The 22,581-nt window shown below is 37.9% G+C and overlaps 1 protein-coding gene across 4 annotated transcripts in view; it reads right to left on the reverse strand.

Annotated features, from left to right (window-relative positions):
* Positions 1–2,575: 2,575 nt before the first annotated feature.
* The window catches only part of LOC136852586 (uncharacterized), a 138,029-nt gene continuing 118,023 nt past the window's right edge, over positions 2,576–22,581 (reverse strand). For all 4 annotated transcript variants that reach the window (XM_067127429.1, XM_067127428.1, XM_067127427.1 and 1 more), the window contains 2 exons: positions 3,777–6,353; positions 2,576–3,297 (listed from right to left, as the gene is read on the reverse strand). In XM_067127429.1, coding sequence (XP_066983530.1) covers positions 2,926–3,297; positions 3,777–6,191 — 2,787 coding nt within the window. In that variant the 5' untranslated portion in view covers positions 6,192–6,353 and the 3' untranslated portion in view covers positions 2,576–2,925. The remainder of the gene's footprint in view (positions 3,298–3,776; positions 6,354–22,581) is intronic.

A 22,581-nucleotide genomic window follows, 5' to 3' on the forward strand; every position in this document is an offset into this window, starting at 1 on the left:
AATTTTAGTCTAAGGATATGTATGTATGTATATGTATATGTATATGTATGTATATATATATATATATATATATATATATATATATATATATATATATATATATATATATATATATATATGTATATACATATATGTATGTATATATATATATATATATATATATATATATATATATATATATATGTATATATATATATGTATGTATATATATATATATATATATATATATATATATATATATATATTAGTTCTAAGATGTGGTGGTTACTGGTAACTCGAGCAATAGAAGACGGTTGAAGGAGGAAGTACATCTCAGGTGGTCCATAAAATGCATTTATTGCAACGTTTCAAAACACAAAGGTTTCATTTTCAAGCAATAAAGATAAAAAACAATAAAATTAACATTAAAAGCTCTAAAATACAAATACAGGACATAATACATTATATATAGCAAAATTAAAAACTAGTTGTAGCAGGACCAACCATCAAGAGAGGAAGGAAGGACGAAAGTCAGAAGGAGCAAACCAGAGACGACAAAAGGCAACAGCTCACGTAAGGTAAAGAGTTGTCGAGAAAGACTGTGTTCAATTGGGGAACAAGTTGTTTAATAAACAAGGATTCCTGTATTGTCAGTAGTTTGCCATTCGGTGCCCGTCCCAATATTTCAAAATCTTAGCTACTGGTAGCAAACTTGCTACTCCTGAATTTTCCAACATCAGGCAACGCGCCAATAAATGCAAACATAACATACAATACAAAGCTTTTGAAATATTGGGACGGGCACCGAATGGCAAACTACTGACAATCCAGGAATCCTTGTTTATTAAACAACTTGTTCCCCAATTGAACACAGTCTTTCTCGACAACTCTTTACCTTACGTGAGCTGTTGCCTTTTGTCGTCTCTGGTTTGTTCCTTCTGACTTTCGTCCTTCCTTCCTCTTTTGATGGTTGGTCCTGCTACAACTAGTTTTTAATTTTGCTATATATAATGTATTATGTCCTGTATTTGTATTTTAGCGCTTTTAATGTTAATTTTATTGTTTTTTTATCTTTATAGCTTGAAAATGAAACCTTTGTGTTTTGAAACGTTTTAATAAATGTATTTTATGGACCACCTGAGATGTACTTCCTCCTTCAACCGTCTTATATATATAGTATATATATATATATACAGCATATGGTACCTTCCTGTTAGTGCAACACTATAGATAGTGTGACTAACAGATTATGTAATTGCTTATTTGTTCAGCTTTCTTATGACTGAAGTTTTAAATTATTGCATTTCCTGAAGTTAAAAAAGTATCAGTCCATTTTTTACCGATACCTATACCGAGTACCGATGCCTAGAAAATCAGCCGATACCACCGATGCCCATACCGATACCGATACTCTGGCACATCTCTACAGTAGTTTGACATATTAAAAGCATCATTTTTCACATACCTCCCCACTTCCTCATTTCGCCGAATCCCGACACAGGCTAGGATCTTGGAGAAACATGGATCTTTTCTTACAAAATATGTGGAAAAGCCACTCCAATACCTTCTAGAAATCGGATGCACCGAATTACAAATATTTATGACGTCCATTATGCTCCTAAAGTCTGAATATATTATGAAAATCGCTGTGCTTTGAGCGGGATGCTGGAGGCAGAGCTTGGACCACACCTGTCATCTCTATATACTGATGCACAGTCTGGTAGCTTTGCCTGCATACTTCCTCCCCGAACACAACAATAAAGAGCTATTGAGATCTAAGGAGGCTTGTCGTCTGATTTTTTTTTTCATTAAATGATTTCTCTTGCTCTCAGGATTGTTGTTTGACTCCATTTTCTGATTCAGGGGTTTCTAAAACATTAGCTCTGAAGTCCTTTACTGATGGTTGCTTTGCATTGATATTCTTTGAGCAACACAAGATTTCTGGTAAGATCCATAGCAGAATAGATGCACACTAACTTCATTGTTTTTTTTATGTGGAATAACTCCATCATCAAGCTTCTCTTAACTGCCATATCTGAAAAATGTTTTGAGAATCTGGCACAAACCTTTCAGAATTACATTCGCCAAGAAATCTGGAAGGTTGGATTCTTCAGGGAGGTTTTTTAAGTCATACAGAATATTACATGAAAAGAAACTCTCTTCTAGGCTTTAAAGGACAGTCATTACATTCCACTAATATATTTTCATTAGGTCATGTTTTAAAAGCTCAAGAGCATACCTGATGAACCATGTTGTGGACTACATCTAACCCTTACAGTTTGGACTGTCCAGCTTTGACCAGCATAGAGAACCATATTTTTTGAATGCAGTAATCTAAACTATTAAAATGCCATCATTTGCTGCCACTGAACAATTTATACAATCTTCTAAAAGTAATAAGATTTCCACTTTTAAAGTCATGCTTTTGCCTTCAAGCACAGTATGGTTCACTGCTCTTAATACCTAAAGTTTTTGTATATTGGGAACTCTGGTCTTGCTTAATAGCTTTATCATTGTGCAACATACTCTATCACATTGCTCTAACACTGACAAATCTAAATAATTACCTCACATAGTAATAAGGAAAAAGAAAAACTTTTCCATTTCAATGTATTTTTATAAAACCAAATAAATACCATAAATATTTGTACAAATCATTTATCTCTACCAACCTTGACTAATGAGGATCTCCCCCGCTGGATATCACATACAGCAAAGTTGCCACTGCAAGGCTTTCTCAAACTGCACATTCCGAATGTTCTCCACACAAGAATCACTACATCACAATAACTCCACTTGGAAAAATCATAGCCTCTTACCAGAAGTATTATGCACCATTCTGGGACCATACTATCCCAGCCATTTTGACTGAATTGTATTTGGGCCTTGCACTATCAATGACTTGCAAATATCAATAACTGATGAAGTATATTAAACATCTCACTATCAAGATGCTTTCAGGGGGGACCCATTCACCTTCAGTTCCTCTCCTGTCCCCCCTCCCCCACTACCACCACCAGTTGGCCCCCCAGTAAATAGTTCGGCATTGCCAATGGCTCTCGGAACTGTACCAGCACCAAAGAGTCCTCCAGCAAATGGCTTTGTGTCCACTGTCTGTCTCCTGGATATCCAAGTTATAATGTTGTCCATAATGGACTCGATTGGTCGTCCATTCCACCCAAGTTCCTCCCATGTTGCTTTAGAGGGAAAGCCATACTCAAGGAACTTCCGCATGTTAATCTTGAGGCGTTCCTGTTCGTCCACACGCACATCAGCACACGGACTTTTACCAGCCATGTCCAGAATTGTTATCAAAACCTAAAATAAAAGTAAAAAACAGCGTGATTTACGGGGTCTCGGTGATATTAAGACTATTCATTATCCTTAAAACTACACTAAAAGACTGAAAAGCCTTTTGCACATATATCTTTTATCTTTGTGCTGTGTAAATTACTTCAACTTCGTTTGCATTAAAAAGTAAATTCAAAAGATTTCATCTTTATTTCTTTTGTACCTATTGTCCTTCCACAACAACTGAACTGTTAAAATCATGCATTTTTTTTATTCTGAAACTTATAAAAAAAAAACTAGTTTTCTATTCTTGCCTTAAGGAACAGTATTCAAACCTCATATCAATCAGTAACATTAAGCACATTCAATTATACCAGAATTACCGTATATTAATACTTTTTTTACCTAATTAATTTTCTATCTTTCTAGATACCATCTGATAAAGCAAGAATAACCACATAACCAACACCAGCCTTTTCTTAAAAACAGACAGAAATGATGCTAACCTGTTCGGCAGTCTTTTCAGGATATCCCATCTGCTTCATAGGTGCATCTCCAACTAGAGCAACCAGAGCAGTCTCCACTTTCCTCTTAAAAGCAACGCCCTCATGACCTCCAGGTAGGAGAGACATTAGCGACCTCTGGATATTTTCTCGCATGCTTTCTATAGAAGAGGTTAAACCTGAGCAGAACCCAGTGAGTGGTCCATCTGATTTTTTGGGAGAAACTATAAGCTTTTCTTTTGGAATGTCAGAATCTATAATGATGTCTGACGTAGAGTCTCCCATTTTTGACCAGGAAGAAGTAACAGGGAGAGGAGGAGGAGGAGGAGGAGGGGGAGGAGGAAGAACTGAAGGAGGTTGAGCTGAAGGCCGGGAAGGAGCAGGAGGAGGAGGTAAAGAGAAAGCAGAAGAATGCATAGCAGGCTGGTGTGACATTAGAGGTGCACTATGAATGACAGACACTGTACTATTAGAAGTGGAAGAGGAATTTATCTGAGGGGCTATTCCATTAATTTGTACATCAGACACACTGCATGAAGTGGAGGTAATTGAACTAGAGGTCTGTGTTGGACCGACATGGCTATAAGTGGGAGATGAAGATGTGCAAGACATAGAAACAGCACCTGATAATGGCTCAAGTGCTGATGTTACTGGTTGTGTGATGGAAGCATCTAGTGATGATAGCACAGGTGAAGGGGTTTCCTCTGGAGTGTGGATAGGAATGAGTGGTGGTGGAGCAACCTTTCGTGTTTTGTTTTTTTTACAATCAGAGTGGCCAACATCAGCAGATTTTCTCCTCAAGACATTCGACCGAGATGTAGGGGGAGATGGGGAAGCCGTTGCAAGAAGGTGATGAGGTACAGGTGTCACAGATGGCACAGGTGATAAAAGTGACTGAGAAGTCGAAACTACTTCACTGTCAGAACATAACCCAATGGCTGTCTCATTAAACCTTGATGTTGGAACTTCTAATCTTTGGGATAGGTTGAGGGGTGCATTACCTTGTGTAACACTTCCAACAAACTGTCCCTCAGTCTGGGAATTTACTGACTGAGAAAGATCCAGTGGATTCGTTTCTAAATTTTCTCTGGCCTGGGGTGGGGTGGTGCCTCTGTACATTTGTGAGACATAATTTGGTGACCCTCCATGACGCTGATCACCGTGTGGAGTATTTGGATATGAATGAGATGCCGCACTAAGCCCCACAGGTGTTACAGTGTTGGAAGAAAGTTGCTGATCTATGGATAACTTATGTATATTAAGGTGTGGGGAATTAGGGGCACTGGTATCAGAAAGTAAGTTAGTTTCCAAAGGAACAGCAACAAATGGAGGAGCTAGAGAAGTGACTTGTGAAACAGAAACTGAGCAATGGCTGACTAAAGGTTGAGCAAAAACCTCGGATGACAGCTGCTTCTGTGAAGAGATGGAAGTCTGCAGTGCATTCAAGGGTGACCGTCCTCCTGGATACTGTTGCTTCTTTGGAGGCATTCTAATGGCTTGAGATGGCAACGAACAACTTGAAGGTGCTGAGGAGACCAAAGTCTCTCGTGGAGAGTCACAGGAAGTTACTGGTGGTATCAATCGTACTTTTCCATCCAAAACAGTTATGTCTGACTCTTCTACTTTAAGGGATGCCCCTGAAAGCTGATTAGGTAGCCTATCAAAGGGCTGATCAGGAGATGAGGAAAATCCAGCACTTCCGCCAGATTCACGACCAGAATCCTCAGAATCACTTAATGTTACACAGGGCCCACGGTCTCTCACTTCATCTGGTTCTGCCGAATGTGATATCACAGAGGTTGTAGAAACAGGGGGGGCCATGGGTGTCAGCACAGTCATCTGACGTTCGCATGTCGGGGGAGCCACCGACTGTATACCATGAGGTGGATGAAACTGTTTGAACTCTTGCATGTTGATAGTGGATTCAGTGGTTGGGGATGACTCCTCAACTTCAGGTTCATCTTCTCGTGCATGTTCATTTGGATGAACATGTGCCGTGTGAGCCACTAAATCCTGGTCACAAGAGAACACCTGTCCACATGGAATACAACGAACACCATTATCTACTCTATGCACACGCACATGTCTACTAAGGTTTCCTGAATGTTCAAAAGCTCTACCACACAAATGACACGAATATGGACGTTCACGAGTATGAATTCTTCTATGGACCACTAAGTTGGCATAAGCCGCAAATCCCTTGTGACAATATTCACACTGAAAGGGTTTCTCACCGGTGTGTGTCCTGACATGAATTTTCAGCACCTTTGAGCAAGTGAAACCCTTGTTACAGTGCGTGCAGATATAAGGTTTTTCTCCCGTGTGCCTCCTGATGTGTATCACTAGCTGTCCGTGTTGGGAGAATCTCTTTTCACAATGAGGGCACTGATATGGCCTCTCACGGGTATGCACACGCATGTGGGTATTACAGTTGCCCTTTGAAGCAAAGCTCTTGCCGCAGAAGGGGCAGGAAAACGGCCGCTCCCCTGTGTGAGTCTTGTAGTGTGCATCGAGGCGGGAACGGCGATCAAAGATTCTGGAACATATGTCGCAGCGTAACTCGGAAGTTTCAGTTGAGACCTGTAATGTATTAAAAATATGTTTCAATTGAAACTCCTCATACAAAGTCTTAAATGTATTACACAAATGTTGCTTGTAAAGATAAACACCTCCAGTTGATACTCAACTGCAAAACCTAACTAATGATTAATTTTCCACTGACATTATTTGAAATATTCGGTAAGTTTTGATTCGTTATGAATAACCTCACGCTATAAAAAAAAAAATCATATCCTCTCATTACAGCATTGCCCAGACCCTTTCTTCAAAAATTCTCTTACGAACTTTTTTCCAACATCACGCTTTTAAAGAGCTAAATAATCGCAAATAAAAAACGGGTATAACAGTATCTATGGAGCATTTTTAACCTAACCTATTCTATCTCCATCTTCCTCTCAAGCAGAAAACATCTGGACTGCTGTATCATCTTCTCTTCTTCATAGCCACCGAATCCCATCTCAATTCATCTCTTTCAATTCTTATAAAAATTAAAAGTTATGAGGGAATCAATGTGACAAAAGCATAACAGGTTCAGTGAGTGTGTGTTATAGAAAGAAATCGTAACATTGTTCAGTCTAAAAAAAAATTATCACTACTGGCAAACTTTGGAATTCTATCTCAACTTCCGTATCCCTGAGTTGAAAGACCTCCCATCACTACAAAAGTCTTGGCACCCATCCCGTTTAAACCCACTTGCTTCTTTTTCTTCCTTTTCCATAGGTTAGAATAAAGGCCACATCACTACACCGGCCTCCCCAAGGGCCTGTTCATTGACAGTAATAGCTTTGATACCAAAAGTTACGCATTACATAGATAATCACACGCAAGCACAAATACAGCAAACCACTGGTAAGTGTACTCACCTTCCGGGAAAACGTTAAAAAAACAAAAAAGTGAATAAACAGAAAATACATCGCCAAGGATCACTACCCCTGAAGCACAATAACATCGATTCGTGCAATCATTAAACATCCCTGAGAAGTCACGCACTTTCACCCATTTATTTTCGCTGTCATCGTTAAGACGAACACAAATGTGCATGTATGTATGTGTGTATATATATATATATATATATATATATATATATATATTTATATATATATATATTTATATATATATATTTATATATTTATATATTTATTTATATATATATATATATATATATATATATATATATATAATGTGTGTGAGAGAGAGAGAAAGAGAGAGAGAGAGATGGGTGGATTCAACCCGGCGAGATGAGAATTACTTCATCGAGACACTCCGGTTTTAATGGTATACAATTTGATGGACTTTAATAAACTCAAGTTCAGGGGGTTACCACTGTGCTATAAGGCCACAGAGAGAGAGAGAGAGAGAGAGAGAGAGAGAGAGAGAGAGAGAGAGAGAGAGAGAGAGAGAGAGAGAGAGAGAGAGAGAGAGCTTGGGGAAGTACCTGGGAGGTACAGTGAGGGAAAAAATGTTTCCCATCATTACGTACTTCAACAGGTAACGATTATTAAGGAAACGGTGAGTATCCGTTTAGTTCTGATGTCTCTCCTTACCACAAACAGAATTAACCTGCTGGTACCGTTAAATGAAAATGCCACTGTCTATCCCTACATCGGGGACGATTGTACACAATAATTCTTGAGTAATATAACTCACCTATGAAGAATTTTTTATGGTCTGATTAAGTAATTTACTAACAATGAGGGGTAACGATGCAAATCCATTGAAGTGACCGTTTAACTGTTTAAATTTACATTTTGTACTAATATTGCAAGCATGATCGAAATGACGAGGGAAATCTATCAGTTTCGAACTGACGTCTACAGACAGAGATAACATTTCACATATATCACAAACTATGAAACTCATGAAATAGCACCACGCGTAGCTACGCAAGAAAGAGAGAGAGAGAGAGAGAGAGAGAGAGAGAGAGAGAAGCACCTCGCTCAATTTATTTCGAAAAATAACCAAGCCACAAGTACACAGCTATTTCAAACAAACTAAGGCCAATTCAATGCATCAACTACGATTAGACAGAAGCAAAGTGCACAGGCCAATCCTACATTTCTCTAGCCCAGGCATAAAGAAAACCAAAAAAAAAAAAAAAAATTTACAAGACGGGAGAGAGGGGCCGTTTAGCCCTTTAGCCCAGAAGCAAGAGACAGAACTGCTTCTTTATAATGAAGAGTTTTATTAACAGAGAATCTACACCCAACTGAAATAATACAGAACGCAAAATGTTTGCATGAACAGTGTGTTAATGAATCTCAAATGTTAACAAAAATCGTTAATGTTGCTCTAGTCTACACAATGCACGACGTTCATCTGAGACTGGCCCCCCGCCCCCGCCTCCAAAAGACTAATTCCTCCAATAGGGCGACGCACAAGCAAGAATGACGTCACGTGATAGATTAATAACACTCTCAAGTAACTGAACAGAAACCAGTCTGATATCTAAGCAACTTCATCATCATATGAGCAAAACTGAATAAGAAAGACGAATAAATCAGACGGTAGTAACACTGTGTTCTTATGATATACTTTATTTAGGTAATCTACTTCTTTCTTTACATTTTACCAAGTATTTACTTGTCTGTTATCGACTTCATCAGTGTCCAATGTTCCAATATTCATATATTCCCTTCCGCCACATAACAGCATTCTACATGGCCGAGGATTGTTATTCAAGTTGCTTATTGCTTTTTAGATTGAACCAGAGGACTTTACATATAAAACAATGATTGTAAGAATACACTAATGGAGTATATTTTTAAAATATACTCCATTATTGTATTCTTACAATCATTGTTTTATATGTAAAGTCCTCTGGTTCAATCTAAAAAGCAATAAGCAACAATAACAATCTCGGCCATGTAGAATGCTGTTATGTGGCGGAAGGGAATATATGAATATTGGAACATTGGACACTGATGAAGTCGATAACAGACAAGTAAATACTTGGTAAAATGTCAAGAAAGAAGTAGATTACCTAAATAAAGTATATCATAAGAACACAGTGTTACTACCGTCTGATTTATTCGTCTTTCTTATTCAGTTTTGCTCATATGAAAAATTAAAATGTAAAACCCAGGAAAAACAATGAATCGTGCATAAAAGAATGTGGAAACAAGCAACGATGTAAATAGCTCATAAAAAGCAAAAACAGGCTATAAAAACCAATTGCAGCAAAACTATCGCAGGAAGCAAGCACAACAAAGTTACCGCAAAGACCCGCGCTAGTGAAGTCACATAAGTATCGAAGGGGCGGATGGGGTCTAAAGTCGATACTTCCAATCAAAGCAAATGTGCTTGCTGCTTGACCCCCTGAACCAGGAGCATTAAAGGGCACACCACTAACACCCCTCTTATCCCTTGCACGCTTCGACAATTTTCTTTCTTTTTTTTATTTTTATAACTTGAGGAAGACCAGAAAGCCAAGCTTCCCTCGAGGATTAAGACAAGACCCATAACGTTCCCGTGGCAGACTAATCCTGGGTATTTATTATTTACCTAAGATTTTTCTTTGGAGTTGGAGATTAAATATTCCTTAAAACTGAGACCATATATTCAGTATTTCCTCTAAGATTCAGCTAGAGATTAAATATTCGAAGGAATTCCTTCAAACTGGGATTAGATAACCCATATTTCCTATCTGACTCAAGTGGAGATTAAATAATCAAAGGATTTCCTTAAAACTGAGACAAGATATCCAATTCCCATATTCCTCCTTAGGTTCATTTGGAGTTTAAATAGTCGAAGAATTTCCTTAAAACTGAGACGAGATAACCAATATTCCCTCTAAGGTTCACCTGGAGAATAAATATTCGAAGGATTTCCTTAAAACTGGGATGATATCCCATATTCCCTCCGAGATCCAGGTTAACCATTCCAGATTTACTCCGGGTTTGAGACAAGTTCAAGCTTCCACCTGGAGTTTATATTAAACGGCCAAGGTTTTCATTTAGACTGAGACTAGACATCACTGTTCCTGCCAGGTTAAAATTAAATATAACACCAGAGTTTCCCCAAGGTGCTTAGACAAGAGTTCTCAGACTCCACATTGGAGATTAAAAAAAAAAAAAAAAAACAAATGCAGTCGAAACACGATGGCAAACGTTTGCGAGTCTAAAAAAAAAAAAAAAAACCCCACAGACGAAAATTTCAAGTCGAGTGTAAGTGCTGTTGATAGGCATCACCTCATTAACAGGATCTTGCCATTCCTAAGTGTACAAGAGAGGAGCTCCTGGTATTACTACTACTAAGCTTCGTGGATCACCTTACTTAAAACTATCTATTTTCTATTCCAAACGATGCCCTTGTTGGTTTATACAACAGATGGCAGAGTAATTTCATGGGTTATAATGACATTAACTGAGGAAATAAATTATGTAACATTTATCTTCAAGCATAATACCACAGCTTTAAAGCTAAGAATGCGATTAGTTTCAGGGTCATCCATCCATAATCGTCGGCGCTTCGCAACGACTAAACATCCGCATGCGTTAACATATAAATTTATATATATATATATATATATATATATATATATATATATATATATATATATATATATATATATATGATATATCATATATAAATAAATACATATATATATATATACATATATGTATGTCCATTATGTGTACATTTCTGACTAACATCAGATCAACCCAGGTCTTTCAACTGAAAGACCTGGGTTCATCCTGATGTGAGTCAGAAATTTATTCTGTTCCACACGTGAATTTCTGTGTTATTTCTATATATATATATATATATATATATATATATATATATATATATATATATATATATATATATATATATATATATATATACATGCGTGTATGTACTGACTGACTTGTGATAGTTGAGATGCAGTGAAGTACAGTTTTATAGGTTAGAGGCCGTTAGAACCAAGGGTCACGCACAACAGTTCTATGAATATGTCTGGAGTGAACAAGAGTACTGGCAGACCTCGAACAATGCCCCCTTTGAAACTGTAAATGTTTACAGTTTTATAACATTCATACCTGAGAATGCTATAAAGCCGAGTTAATTCTATTAGTCTATTTCACTTCTGATCATTTCCCCGTGGATTCGATATTTTATATGTCGGGAAATCCTTACTGATTAGGTCAAAGAATGTAATTGGATCATATATTTCTATGGCTCGGGTCAGTGGCCGAAATTACGGAAGAGCATTGCGCAGACAAAAGATTCACAAATCTCATCAAGTGTTATGCTACATGAGTTGTTTACTTTATTGGTGAGGGCCCAAGGATAACGTAACTTCCATGTCAAATTGGTGAGGGTACAAGGATCACATAACTTCCATGTCTAAATTTTAGCATAAATATCACAAGAGAGAGTCTGGGTTCCTTATTAATAGTCTGCACATTTTTTTTTACTCGGCTTTTCTTCTTGATTAAAGTGATATTAGATTTCTATTTTCAATCTCCAGTATTTCAGCGTGTCTATCGTAAGATTTGAAACGTCCTTTTTATGTCGCTGACAAAAAAAAAAATCGCCGCTGTCTTGGAATCGTGTGTTTGTCTTGCCAGAGGGATTTTTATATCCAGCAAACATGAGCCTAATGCTTCATGAATTTTTGATACAATAACCCGAGAGATTTCAGTGCCTGGTTTCTTCCTTAACGACTCAGCCCAATCGATCGACTACACGAAACTTCTAATTTCAACCCAGTTTGATCTGTGAAGGTTGAACGCCGATAAGAACGAAGGTGGGGCATTTTGAAGGCGTGCTGAGAATGGTGTACAGTTATTAGGTAGTATCAAAAAGCAGAGTTGCCAGAAGATGCTGCCTAGCAATTAATGGTTAATCATTATATGTTGAACTGATATAATTTTGTAGGAGAGACTACGTTATTCACATATAAAAACAAGTAAAAAATGCGCCGAAGTTTCTTCGTCGCAATCGAGTTTCCCGTACAACGTATAATGCTGTATGAGCCGTGGCCCATGAAGCTTTCAGCACCGGCTCGGTGGTGGCTTGTCCTACAGCGTTGCCAGACGCACGGTCATGGCTAACTTTAACCTTAAATAAAATAAAAACTACTGAGGCTAGGGGGCTGCAACCTGATATGTTTGATGATTGGAGAGTGGATGATCAACACACCAATTTGCAGCCCTCTAGCCTTAGTAGTTTTTAAGATCTGGGGGCTGACAGAAAGAGTGCGGACAGACAGATAAAGCCATCTCAAGCGTTTTCTTTTACAGAAAACTAACTAGCTCTTCAGCATTTTGACTCCGAGCTTTGGGAATCAACTCCGGATGCCGTTTTTTACTGGGTGATTTTTTTTTTCTTGAAAGATCGCTCAATTGCAAGCCATGATTATAGTGTGTCTAAACTATAATGTGATAGCGTCGATATGTAAATAGGATGGCAGAGTTTAATTCGACGATACAAACTGCCAGAAATGAGCACCTCTCTCTCTCTCTCTCTCTCTCTCTCTCTCTCTCTCTCTCTCTCTCTCTCTCAGCACAAAAACGTCGATAACACTGACCAACTGATCTCGAAAGCGACTACTAAAAAGATTCCCTATGGAGAGGAAGCTCACTTGATCAACAGGAGGTTTTGCTAAGCGCACCACAAAACCAAGAGATTACGGAACAGACCTCAACGGTGGACAAAAAGACCATACACAGTAAAAGGAGGGAGGGAGGGAGGGAAAAAAGTTCAACGTGCGGTTCCGACCTTGACTTTTTTTTATCCTGCGTCTCACGCGTGCGCACACATGCGAGAGCAAACTGAGGGGATAAAGGCAAGAAATATGAAGAATACATACGAACAAGCAGCTACATAATGCTTACGTTTGCTTCATTTTACATACTGCGTGTATGCAAGCATATGTATTCATTACGTATGTTTGCAAGCATGCACGCTAAGTGCTGCAAAAGCATATAGGCTACTTGTATACAGGCATAAAAATATAAGCCTTATCTACAAAAAACTGGATTGCTGACAAACTAATCTCATAAATAACATTCTTAATCCACACAGATTAGGTAATTTACTTGAACAGGAACTTCAATGGTTATGTATCATCATAAAAAATATTAGAGAGAGCAAAACTACCAGTGTTTAAAAAAATCAATAATTATGTAACTGTAACAATATGTATTTCAAAATGACAATCTACAGAGATCTTTCGAGAATATGTACGTGTCCCCTTTGTGAGACTGCAAAGGAGAATCGTACAGGTTCTCGAAAGCTCCCTGTAGTTTTATTTTCAACATATATATATGTGCACAGTTACATAATTGTGGGTTAGTTTCTCCATTTTAAGATAGAGTAGCATAGAATACAGAATTTAGGCCGAAGGCCAAGCGCTGGGACCTATGAGGTCATTCAGCGCTGAAACAGAAATTGACAGTAAGAAGGAATGAAAGGTCTAAGAGGAAAACCTAACAGTTACACTATGGAACAATTGTAAGAGAGAGTGGAAAGTCAGACGGAAGAAAGAGAATAGGAACGGAGGTACAGTAAAAGGAATGAAAGAGATTGCAGCTAGAGACCGAAGGGACGCTGCAAAACTCTCTGTAGTTTTAACTTTAAATATGTGCACAGTTACACAATTGTGGATTAGTTTCTCCATTTTAATACTCATGCTTTAAGTAATTTTTTAAACTAATGTAAAAAAAGGTCACGACATATGAAGGGAGAATGAGCAAAATTTCATTTCATTAGGTAAAGGGAACAATCGAGAAAACGCTTAAACGTATTCGATGCATACAAGTTCACAAGTACGAGATTACAAACGATCACAAGCACACGGGCGAATCATAGTACGTGCGTGGGCCTCAAAGAGCACATAACGCGTACTTACAAAAACCCTTTCGTACCATCACATGCAAAAGACAATCAATTTCATGCCTTGACAAATTCGTAACACAAGTCTCCAATTTCAAGCAATTACCATTTTACCATTTTCCTATTTCGTCATAGCAAGTTGGCGGTTACAAAGCAGTTTTCAAGCAAAATTTCCCGCCTTCTGCCACAAGGTTTCAATCAAAGTGATTACAATTACGCACCGCCCATTTTTTGCCGTCAGATTCGTCGAAAAGATCCACACAACGAGAACTTGCATGCAACTGCTGGCTTCCGTCAGGTTCCTGGAACTGACGCCTCTCTCTCTCTCTCTCTCTCTCTCTCTCTCTCTCTCTCTCTCTCTCTCTATCTCTCTCTCTCTCTCTCTCTCCCCCCATCAATTCTCACACTGTAAATCACTCCCAAACCTGTTCTCTTTCCCGTGTGATTCTTGTTTCACAATAAACGTTCGATGTTATGAAACTGATAATGGTAATTCATGCTTAGATTCCTAAGCATTCTTACCTAATGTCGCCTCACTGCACACACGCATCTATAAAATAACCTACACAAGTTTTTCGTACACAGCTGAAAAATTATTTGGCTAAGAGGCAGTAAATTACTTAGAAGAAGCAGTAGTAGGATCCGAAGTTATCTGGAGAAAGCAAGGAAATGAGTTTTGTCGGTTCCTTCAAAACAGGCCCATTGCCCTGTTTTCTGGACGGCAAAGATGAATCCAAGGAAATGACCTCAACAACCCAAGAAACAAAGATGGGGAAGCACTTCGAGGCAACTCTGCTTGCAGCTGCAGCATACCCACGCAATTGTGCAACAATGCCGCTAGACCTGAGGGAAAGAACCATGCGATTACCAACCGAGGAGGATTTTAGTTTTCTGTAAAAGAAAACTAATGAGATGGCCATTTGTCTGTCCGTCTGCACTTTTTCTGTCCGCACTCAAGATCTTAAAAACTACCGAGGCGAGGCTAGAGGGCTGTAAATTGGTATGTTAATCATCCACCCTCCAATCATCAAACAAACCAAATTGCAGCCCTCCAGCCTCAATAGTTTTTATTTTATTTAAGGCTAAAGTTAGCCATGATTGTGCGTCTGGCAACGCTACAGGACATGCCATCACCGGGCCGTGGCTGAAAGCTTTATGGGCCACGGCTCATACAGCATAATATACTGTACAGAAAACTCGATTGCTTATTTAAAGCAATGTCTCTCATGCAAGTGCAAAAAGTAAGCGTTGTTGAAGAATCATTCTATACGAATCGTGATTATCATTTTAATGTGCGTGTAATGTATAATGGCGCTTCCCTGAAGCATACTCCTTCACATGTGAGAGGTACCACTTAGTGTTGCTTCTGTGTTTTCAGTAAGCACGACTGAGCAGTGCTCTTTAGTGGCACTACCGAGTTGTCCGTCAAGTACCTAGCCTTAGTCTTGGTGTCTTCAGAATATACCCTAAAAACGGAACGTTGGTTATTATCATCTTTCACTTATTTATCATTTCTCACCAACTTCTTTTATTGACTGCAATAAACGTGCTTCCCAAAATTCATCAATCTGATATTTAAATGTTTTTGGAATATACTCAGGTAATATTAAACTGAACGAAGAACGCCTACGAACTTACAAAAACTCTGAAGACTTCCTTAAAGTCCAAATATCGATGATACAAACCTATAAAATAAACACAAAACTATAATAACGTTCAGTCAATCGTAACATAAGTACACATAAGCCGAGTCTCCTTTTCTAATCGGACACTATAAGTCAGCCACTTCAATACAAACCGCCAAACTGCAGGTGAAACACCACCACCTTCCAAGAAGACATTTCCTACAATTACGAATCCTACATCTTCCAGGTCTGACGTATCCTATGAATACTTGGGGGAGAGAGAAAAAAACGCGGGTCACGAAGGTCAAAGTAACCTGGAACGGAAAACCTCCGGTAATTACTGGGCGCGGTTAGTTAAGCACGTGGCTGGAAGGAGGACCACTTTGACGGAATTGAGTATGCAAGGGATGGTAAAAAAAAAAGTGTTTATGTTAATGACATGTAAATGGAAAATACATTAGAACTAGTTATGAGCGAAGAAAGGACTTCCCACTCGTTTTCCATCCCGTGGCTGTTAGTTTTACAGTATATTAATTGATCAATGGCTGTTAGTTTTACAGTACATCAATGGATCAATTGCCATCTTCTTCGTTTTATTATGAGCACGCGTTGGTATTATTAGATATCTGCGTCACTGGAAGTTTAATAAACAAATAATTTATTTCTACGGCTTTCGGTGATAATGGGGATTAACATCACTCCAGATTAATAACTCGATCAGTCAATCGTACTGATTTGAAGAGCTCCTGAAACTTACGTCTGTTTAGATTTCATCCGTATATTTTTCTTTTCTTTCCTACCAACACTAAACACTTAAGATTTCTCAGTGCGTTTTATGTTGCTTGAAAACCTTAAACAAAAAAATTTAACAATTTCAAAGTACCACTTCGAAAATCTCCAAGACGCTCGCTGACTCAAACTAGTTTTCAAATTTTACTTTTATTAAGAGGTACATGCATCAGTTGGTTGTTAGCCAAGTTAAATAAGTCTAATACTTCGGGCCAGCCCTCTCCCTCTCTCTCTCTCTCTCTCTCAATGACATCATATAGTGATCCAAACCAATAAATAACATGGCCTGCGAATTTCCATACAAAAACTGTTATTTAAATCAATACTTACAGCTGTTTCATTATAGGTCGTACACTCGAAAACTTCGTCATGGAGCTTAAGAAGTCGACTATGTTGTTGCTCCTAATAATAAATAGGCAATGAAGTGACCAGAATGTCAACAAAACATCAAAATGTTCAAAAGATCACCGAAGAATAAGCGTCATGTACCTTCTAACTGACGGTCATTGAAGTAACCTTTGCCGGCAAAAATTGCGCTTGGTCTCCATTGTTATTTTAGTATCAATATTATTTTTTTTTTTACTTGATCATAAAAGTGTTGAGAGACGCATAAAATGTCTCGTAATCATTATGATGTAGATGACATCATCCTTCGCATTTGGGTTAACAGCGCGCAATTCTTACTGCGTCCATAAATTTTCATGACGCTGACGAAGTGCACACTTTACTTAATTTGCCGTGATCACCATCTATTTTACTGCCGTGTCACCTTTTCGTATTTGTTCTTTATCGTAGCTATCTCACGCCTCCTCTACTTTAACCCCCAATTCCCTGGGTTCTTTATCGTCGTTTTTCCGAGATTTTATTGTCTTCCCCAAAAGTAAACAGGCAATCAGTTAGCCGGAGTTTTGCAGAAGTTATAAATGACAGTTATTCACAAAATAAAACCTGAATCAACTCCTTCAAATTCACGTGCATTACTCTTGCCGATTCAAGCAGAGGTGCCGAAGTCAACTTCAGTTCGCCTGCACCACGAACCTTTCTCACCTGCACCGCAAAGGAGGGACAGATTTTAAATTACATTTTTCATAATCAGAAACTTTGAACTTTTACCACAATGTCTCCCAGTCATACCACAACAGGAGGGGGTGAGGCAACATTTTTCGCAATTTTCGCATGACGACTTGTCATTTCCTTATATTATACCTACAAATGACTATTTTGAAAAAATTAACACGCTGAAATTTCATGTTAAGACTGACCTTGTCATTTCATTCTGCACGAAGAAGTCTGCCAAGGTTTAGTGTATAAGAGACATGATACATATAAGTGGTGGAAGATATATATATATGCTGCTGACATTAAATATGAAAAAGAAACCGTAATTCACTGAAATTTCAACATCTTTCTGCTGACCTTATTCTTTACTTTGGACGCAGACGCCGAAGGTGCGGCAATAGTTCTTCTGCACTACAGTGAAGGCAAACTAATATTTAAAACAAAATCTTAAACGGCACGATTACTCGGCATTTTCCTGCCTTTATTTTCCTCAGCTGACTGAAGAGGCTGATGAATAATGAAAATTTCGTGCATCTTTACGTATTTACGCACTGAGTACAACGTTCACCTTACTATAATTTGAAAAAGGATGCCTCCAAAAGTATAAAAATTGTGAAGAAAAACTGGGACCAACAGGAAAAATTTGGAGCAGAAAGCTTACAATACAACGGCATTTTAATGCGCCTTCCATTTCGTTTCAGTACTAAAATACATGAACAGTACTTTCTGTTGCATCCATACCTGCACTCTGGTTCCAGTGCGACTGCAAATCGAAATTCAACAAATCAGCTCGAGGTCTACAACTTAAAAGTGACTGAACTCACGAACACTTATTTCTCCTGATATCATTATATCCACGGTTTGTTCTTCGAGACCGTGATTATTTATACCCACCCACCCACCTTCCTTCCCCGAATAATAAACTGAAGTGCATAGGTTATCTTTAAAGTGCACATCTCCAATTTATGTATTTTGTCTTGTAATACTGTATTTCCACTGAACTACTTTAGATTTGTTAACAGTACATATTTACTAATAGCATATATTTACTATTTGAACAATGACAAATTCCCACTCATCTTATCACACTGTATTTTGATCCATCTACCTGTGTTCTTGCATATGAATTTTTCTTTACCCAGAATACAGCAAGTGTGTAATTACCGTCTGGAAATCTGATAAAATAACGAATCACCTGGTAAGCAGGAAATTACTCTCATACCACTATCTTGTGACCTTGAATTTGAGGCTAATGCTAGATAAGGCGGGGGAAACGCAGGAAAGAATAACACTGTCAAAGGGAAAAAAATTTCATTTTAAAACACATGAAAATAGCACGAAGAAAGATAGTGAGACAATATGCCTCAGTATATACAAATGGTGACTGAATATAAGAGGCTTCCTTTTATCATGAAAATATGGAAAACATTAAATTCATTCATACAACCATACAGAGTTAAAAGCACAGCAAACTGAGCCCGACGTAAATGCAAGTTACGAGGTTTTCTTTAAATAAAAAAGAAAATAGAATGAAATCATATAAAATACCGCTTTTATCTGATAAACTTCAACGGAACCTCAAAATGCTGCCAACGCCATTATCGTCATCGCCTTCATTACAGTACATGACATGGGCATTCACACGATGTTCGGTAATGAAGGACGCATGCACTTACAAGGAAGGGTGGGTAGAAGCAAATGATGACGTATCATTCAATAGAATGAAAAATATAGCAATGCATTAACTGATCAACTCAGAGACCCATGAATCATCTTTATAATCCAAGGCCTCTCGTGGCGTCAGAGCAGATTTTTCATGTAAACTACATACAGGAACTAGTAATAATTACAAGGGTGGATAGTAACAGAAAACGAAATTCTGTGATATATATATATATATATATATATATATATATATATATATATATATATATATATATATATATACACATATACATATGTATGTATGTATTTATAATCTAACTTGTAAACCGACCTATGTAAGAAATACATGAACTATACTCATAATCCCAGCCTTTCGCAGTTGTATTATTGAATTTACATGCTCACTAAAAACATCTTCAAATGTAAAACATCAACTGAGTACGGATTAACTGACTTTCGTCGGAAAACGGTAACTATTTCCATAATCCAAAGCCTTCCGTGTCAGAGCTGAATTCCCATGGAAACAAGACACAAATGGCAACGACCATAAAAATTATTACAGCCCTTTTCATTCGACCAAAAGCAACCACAAACCAACCGAGGCATTGTTAATGATCGATTTCAACATTTTCTTTAGAGTCTTCCTTATTATCAGACACAAATGACGGCTCCAAGGGGGAATCTTCTCGTAGTGTATCATATCACTTCCTCCATTCAGCCAAAATTATTGCACACACACGAGACATTACCTTCAAGGAATATATTGTAGTTCTACATATTTTATAAGGCTATAACAGCATCTCTGCTTTCGTTACAACACTGTTGTAAGTTTAATCCAGTTGGCATATTATAAATTAATTACATCACACATGCAATCTAGACGGGTATATATACTAAAAGGATGTATTTTATCATCAATTTTCAACCTCTTGTCCGTTCTCATATTATTATCTGAGGAATTGTTTTTTCTCCTTAGTATAGGGGTTAGGTATACCTTAGTTTAACCAGACCACTGAGCTGATTAACAACTCTCCTAGGGCTGGCCCGAAGGATTAGATTCATTTTACGTGGCTAAGAACCAATTGGTTACCTTGCAACGGGACCTACAGCTTATTGTGGAATCCGAACCACATTATAGCGAGAAATGAATTTCTATCACCTGAAATAAATTCCTCTAATTCTTCATTGGCCGGTCGGAGAATCGAACTTGGGCCCAGCAGAGTGCTAGCCGAAATCGGTACTCACCCGTCCAATGAGGAACTTTCTCCTTAGTATAAACTAAAAGAAAAATGAGAGAGAGAGAGAGAGAGAGAGAGAGAGAGAGAGAGAGAGAGAGAGAGAGAGAGAGAGATTCCTATATTTAAATATTTACATAACATTTGAGAAATCTCTTCCTCTCAGAAAAAACGAGAGAGAGAGAGAGAGAGAGAGAGAGAGAGAGAGAGAGAGAGAGAGAGAGAGAGAGAGTTTCCCTTTTCAAATATCCAGTTGTTGTCCAAAAGATATCCAGTTGTCGCCTGGCCTTCGCAACGCGGTGATCCCGAATTCCAGCTTAACATATGTCTTGGAATTTTTCACTGGGTCAACAGCAGCCATTGCCTGGTTTCCCCTGGTCGAAGCTTGGGCGTAGAAGAGATTTGGGCGTTGATCATGTGTGTATTTGTTCATGAGCAGACTTTTAAACCTTGAATGGTGATATGCTAATTAAGCCGTGAAATTATGGAAGGCTGTGAAATATTTTCAGGATTTATTCACAACGACGTGCAAACGGTGTGTCCATTGTTAAAGCCGGTGTGTATATATTTATACGTGTGTATGTGTTTATGTGTATGTAATCATGTATGTAATCATGTATGTACATGAATACGCTACATGTATGTGTATTCAATACTACACAATAAAAGCGCAACAAAAAACCACGAAGGAAAAAAACGCTTGACAAGAAAAAGCCGCCGTAAGTATTTACGACAGGGAAGGGGGGTGGGGAAGGGAGTGAGACACCCCAGAAGGTTTAGGCAATTCGTACCTTGAATAACATTCCGATTCCTTTTGTTGTTTTCTTCCTCCCTCAATTCGCTATGGCTATTTTTCGCGCCTGCTCTTGCATTTCATAGCCCTCTGATTCAGAGTTATTTCGAAGGTGTTCGTGGAGAGAGAGAGAGAGAGAGAGAGAGAGAGAGAGAGAGAGAGAGAGAGAGAGAGAGAGAGAGAGAGAGAGAGAGAATGTATCTGATGCAGTAACGATTACCTAGCCAAGGGCCTCAAATTTTAAATTATATACTAAGTTTATCTTTATTTTTATTTATTTTTCACTTTACTTTTTTGGCATTTTTATTTATTATTTATTTAGTTTTTATTTTATTTATGTTCACTTTGACGGAACACTGATGACTTATGTAAATTCTCTCTCGCTCTCTCTCTCTCTCTCTCTCTCTCTCTCTCTCTCTCTCTCTCTCTCTCTCTCTTCCCAAGCTGTGACTCAGAATAATCCACTAATAACCAGGTAAGTAACTGCACTTTCAAGTCAACAGAGCCATACTGGATTTTTTCTAGAAGTGAACCCATACAATTCCTTTCTTCTTAGGGCCAAGAATTATTACTCAAATATAAAATAATATTGCGGGATAAGGTGATTAAAGTCATATAACGAATAACTGAATTATAGAAAAGAATTCCTGCCAATAAACAAATAATGTCTGAGGTTTCAGGGCTACGACAGAGGCACTGTAGCTCATTAACTGTAAGCGATACCAACGAACATTTGCTACTCAATGGAATATACAGAGAAACATAAGCGAAAGCACGCGCACGCACAATACAAAGCACGCAAAATTACGAAATTCAGGTAAGGTGCTCCTGGTGTGCATAAACAATTGACAATTTCCATATTTCAACTGTTTACGATTTCTGTTAAACACTGTACTTTCGCTTGGCCATATCTCTTGCATGCATCAGTGCCAAACAGTCTGAGATGCAAGTGTGTGTATGTGTATATATATATTTCATACACACACATATATAATATATATATATATATATATATATATATATATATATATATATATATATATATATATATATAAATCCACCTAAAATTGAAGGATCAGAAACTTCAACACCGAGAAGAAACTAAAAAAAAAAAAAATTTAAAAGGCAAGAAGCTCATTAGCACATAAGAAAATTCATGACCATGTATATACTTTATATGCAAAGTGTAAATTCATGGTTTAAACGAGGAGATTATTTGCAAACACCCAAAAATCCTCACTCATGCAGGTATGCGGCCGCCA

The sequence above is a fragment of the Macrobrachium rosenbergii genome, chromosome 25, assembly GCF_040412425.1.
Source record: "Macrobrachium rosenbergii isolate ZJJX-2024 chromosome 25, ASM4041242v1, whole genome shotgun sequence".
NCBI classification, from domain to species: Eukaryota; Metazoa; Arthropoda; class Malacostraca; order Decapoda; family Palaemonidae; genus Macrobrachium; species Macrobrachium rosenbergii.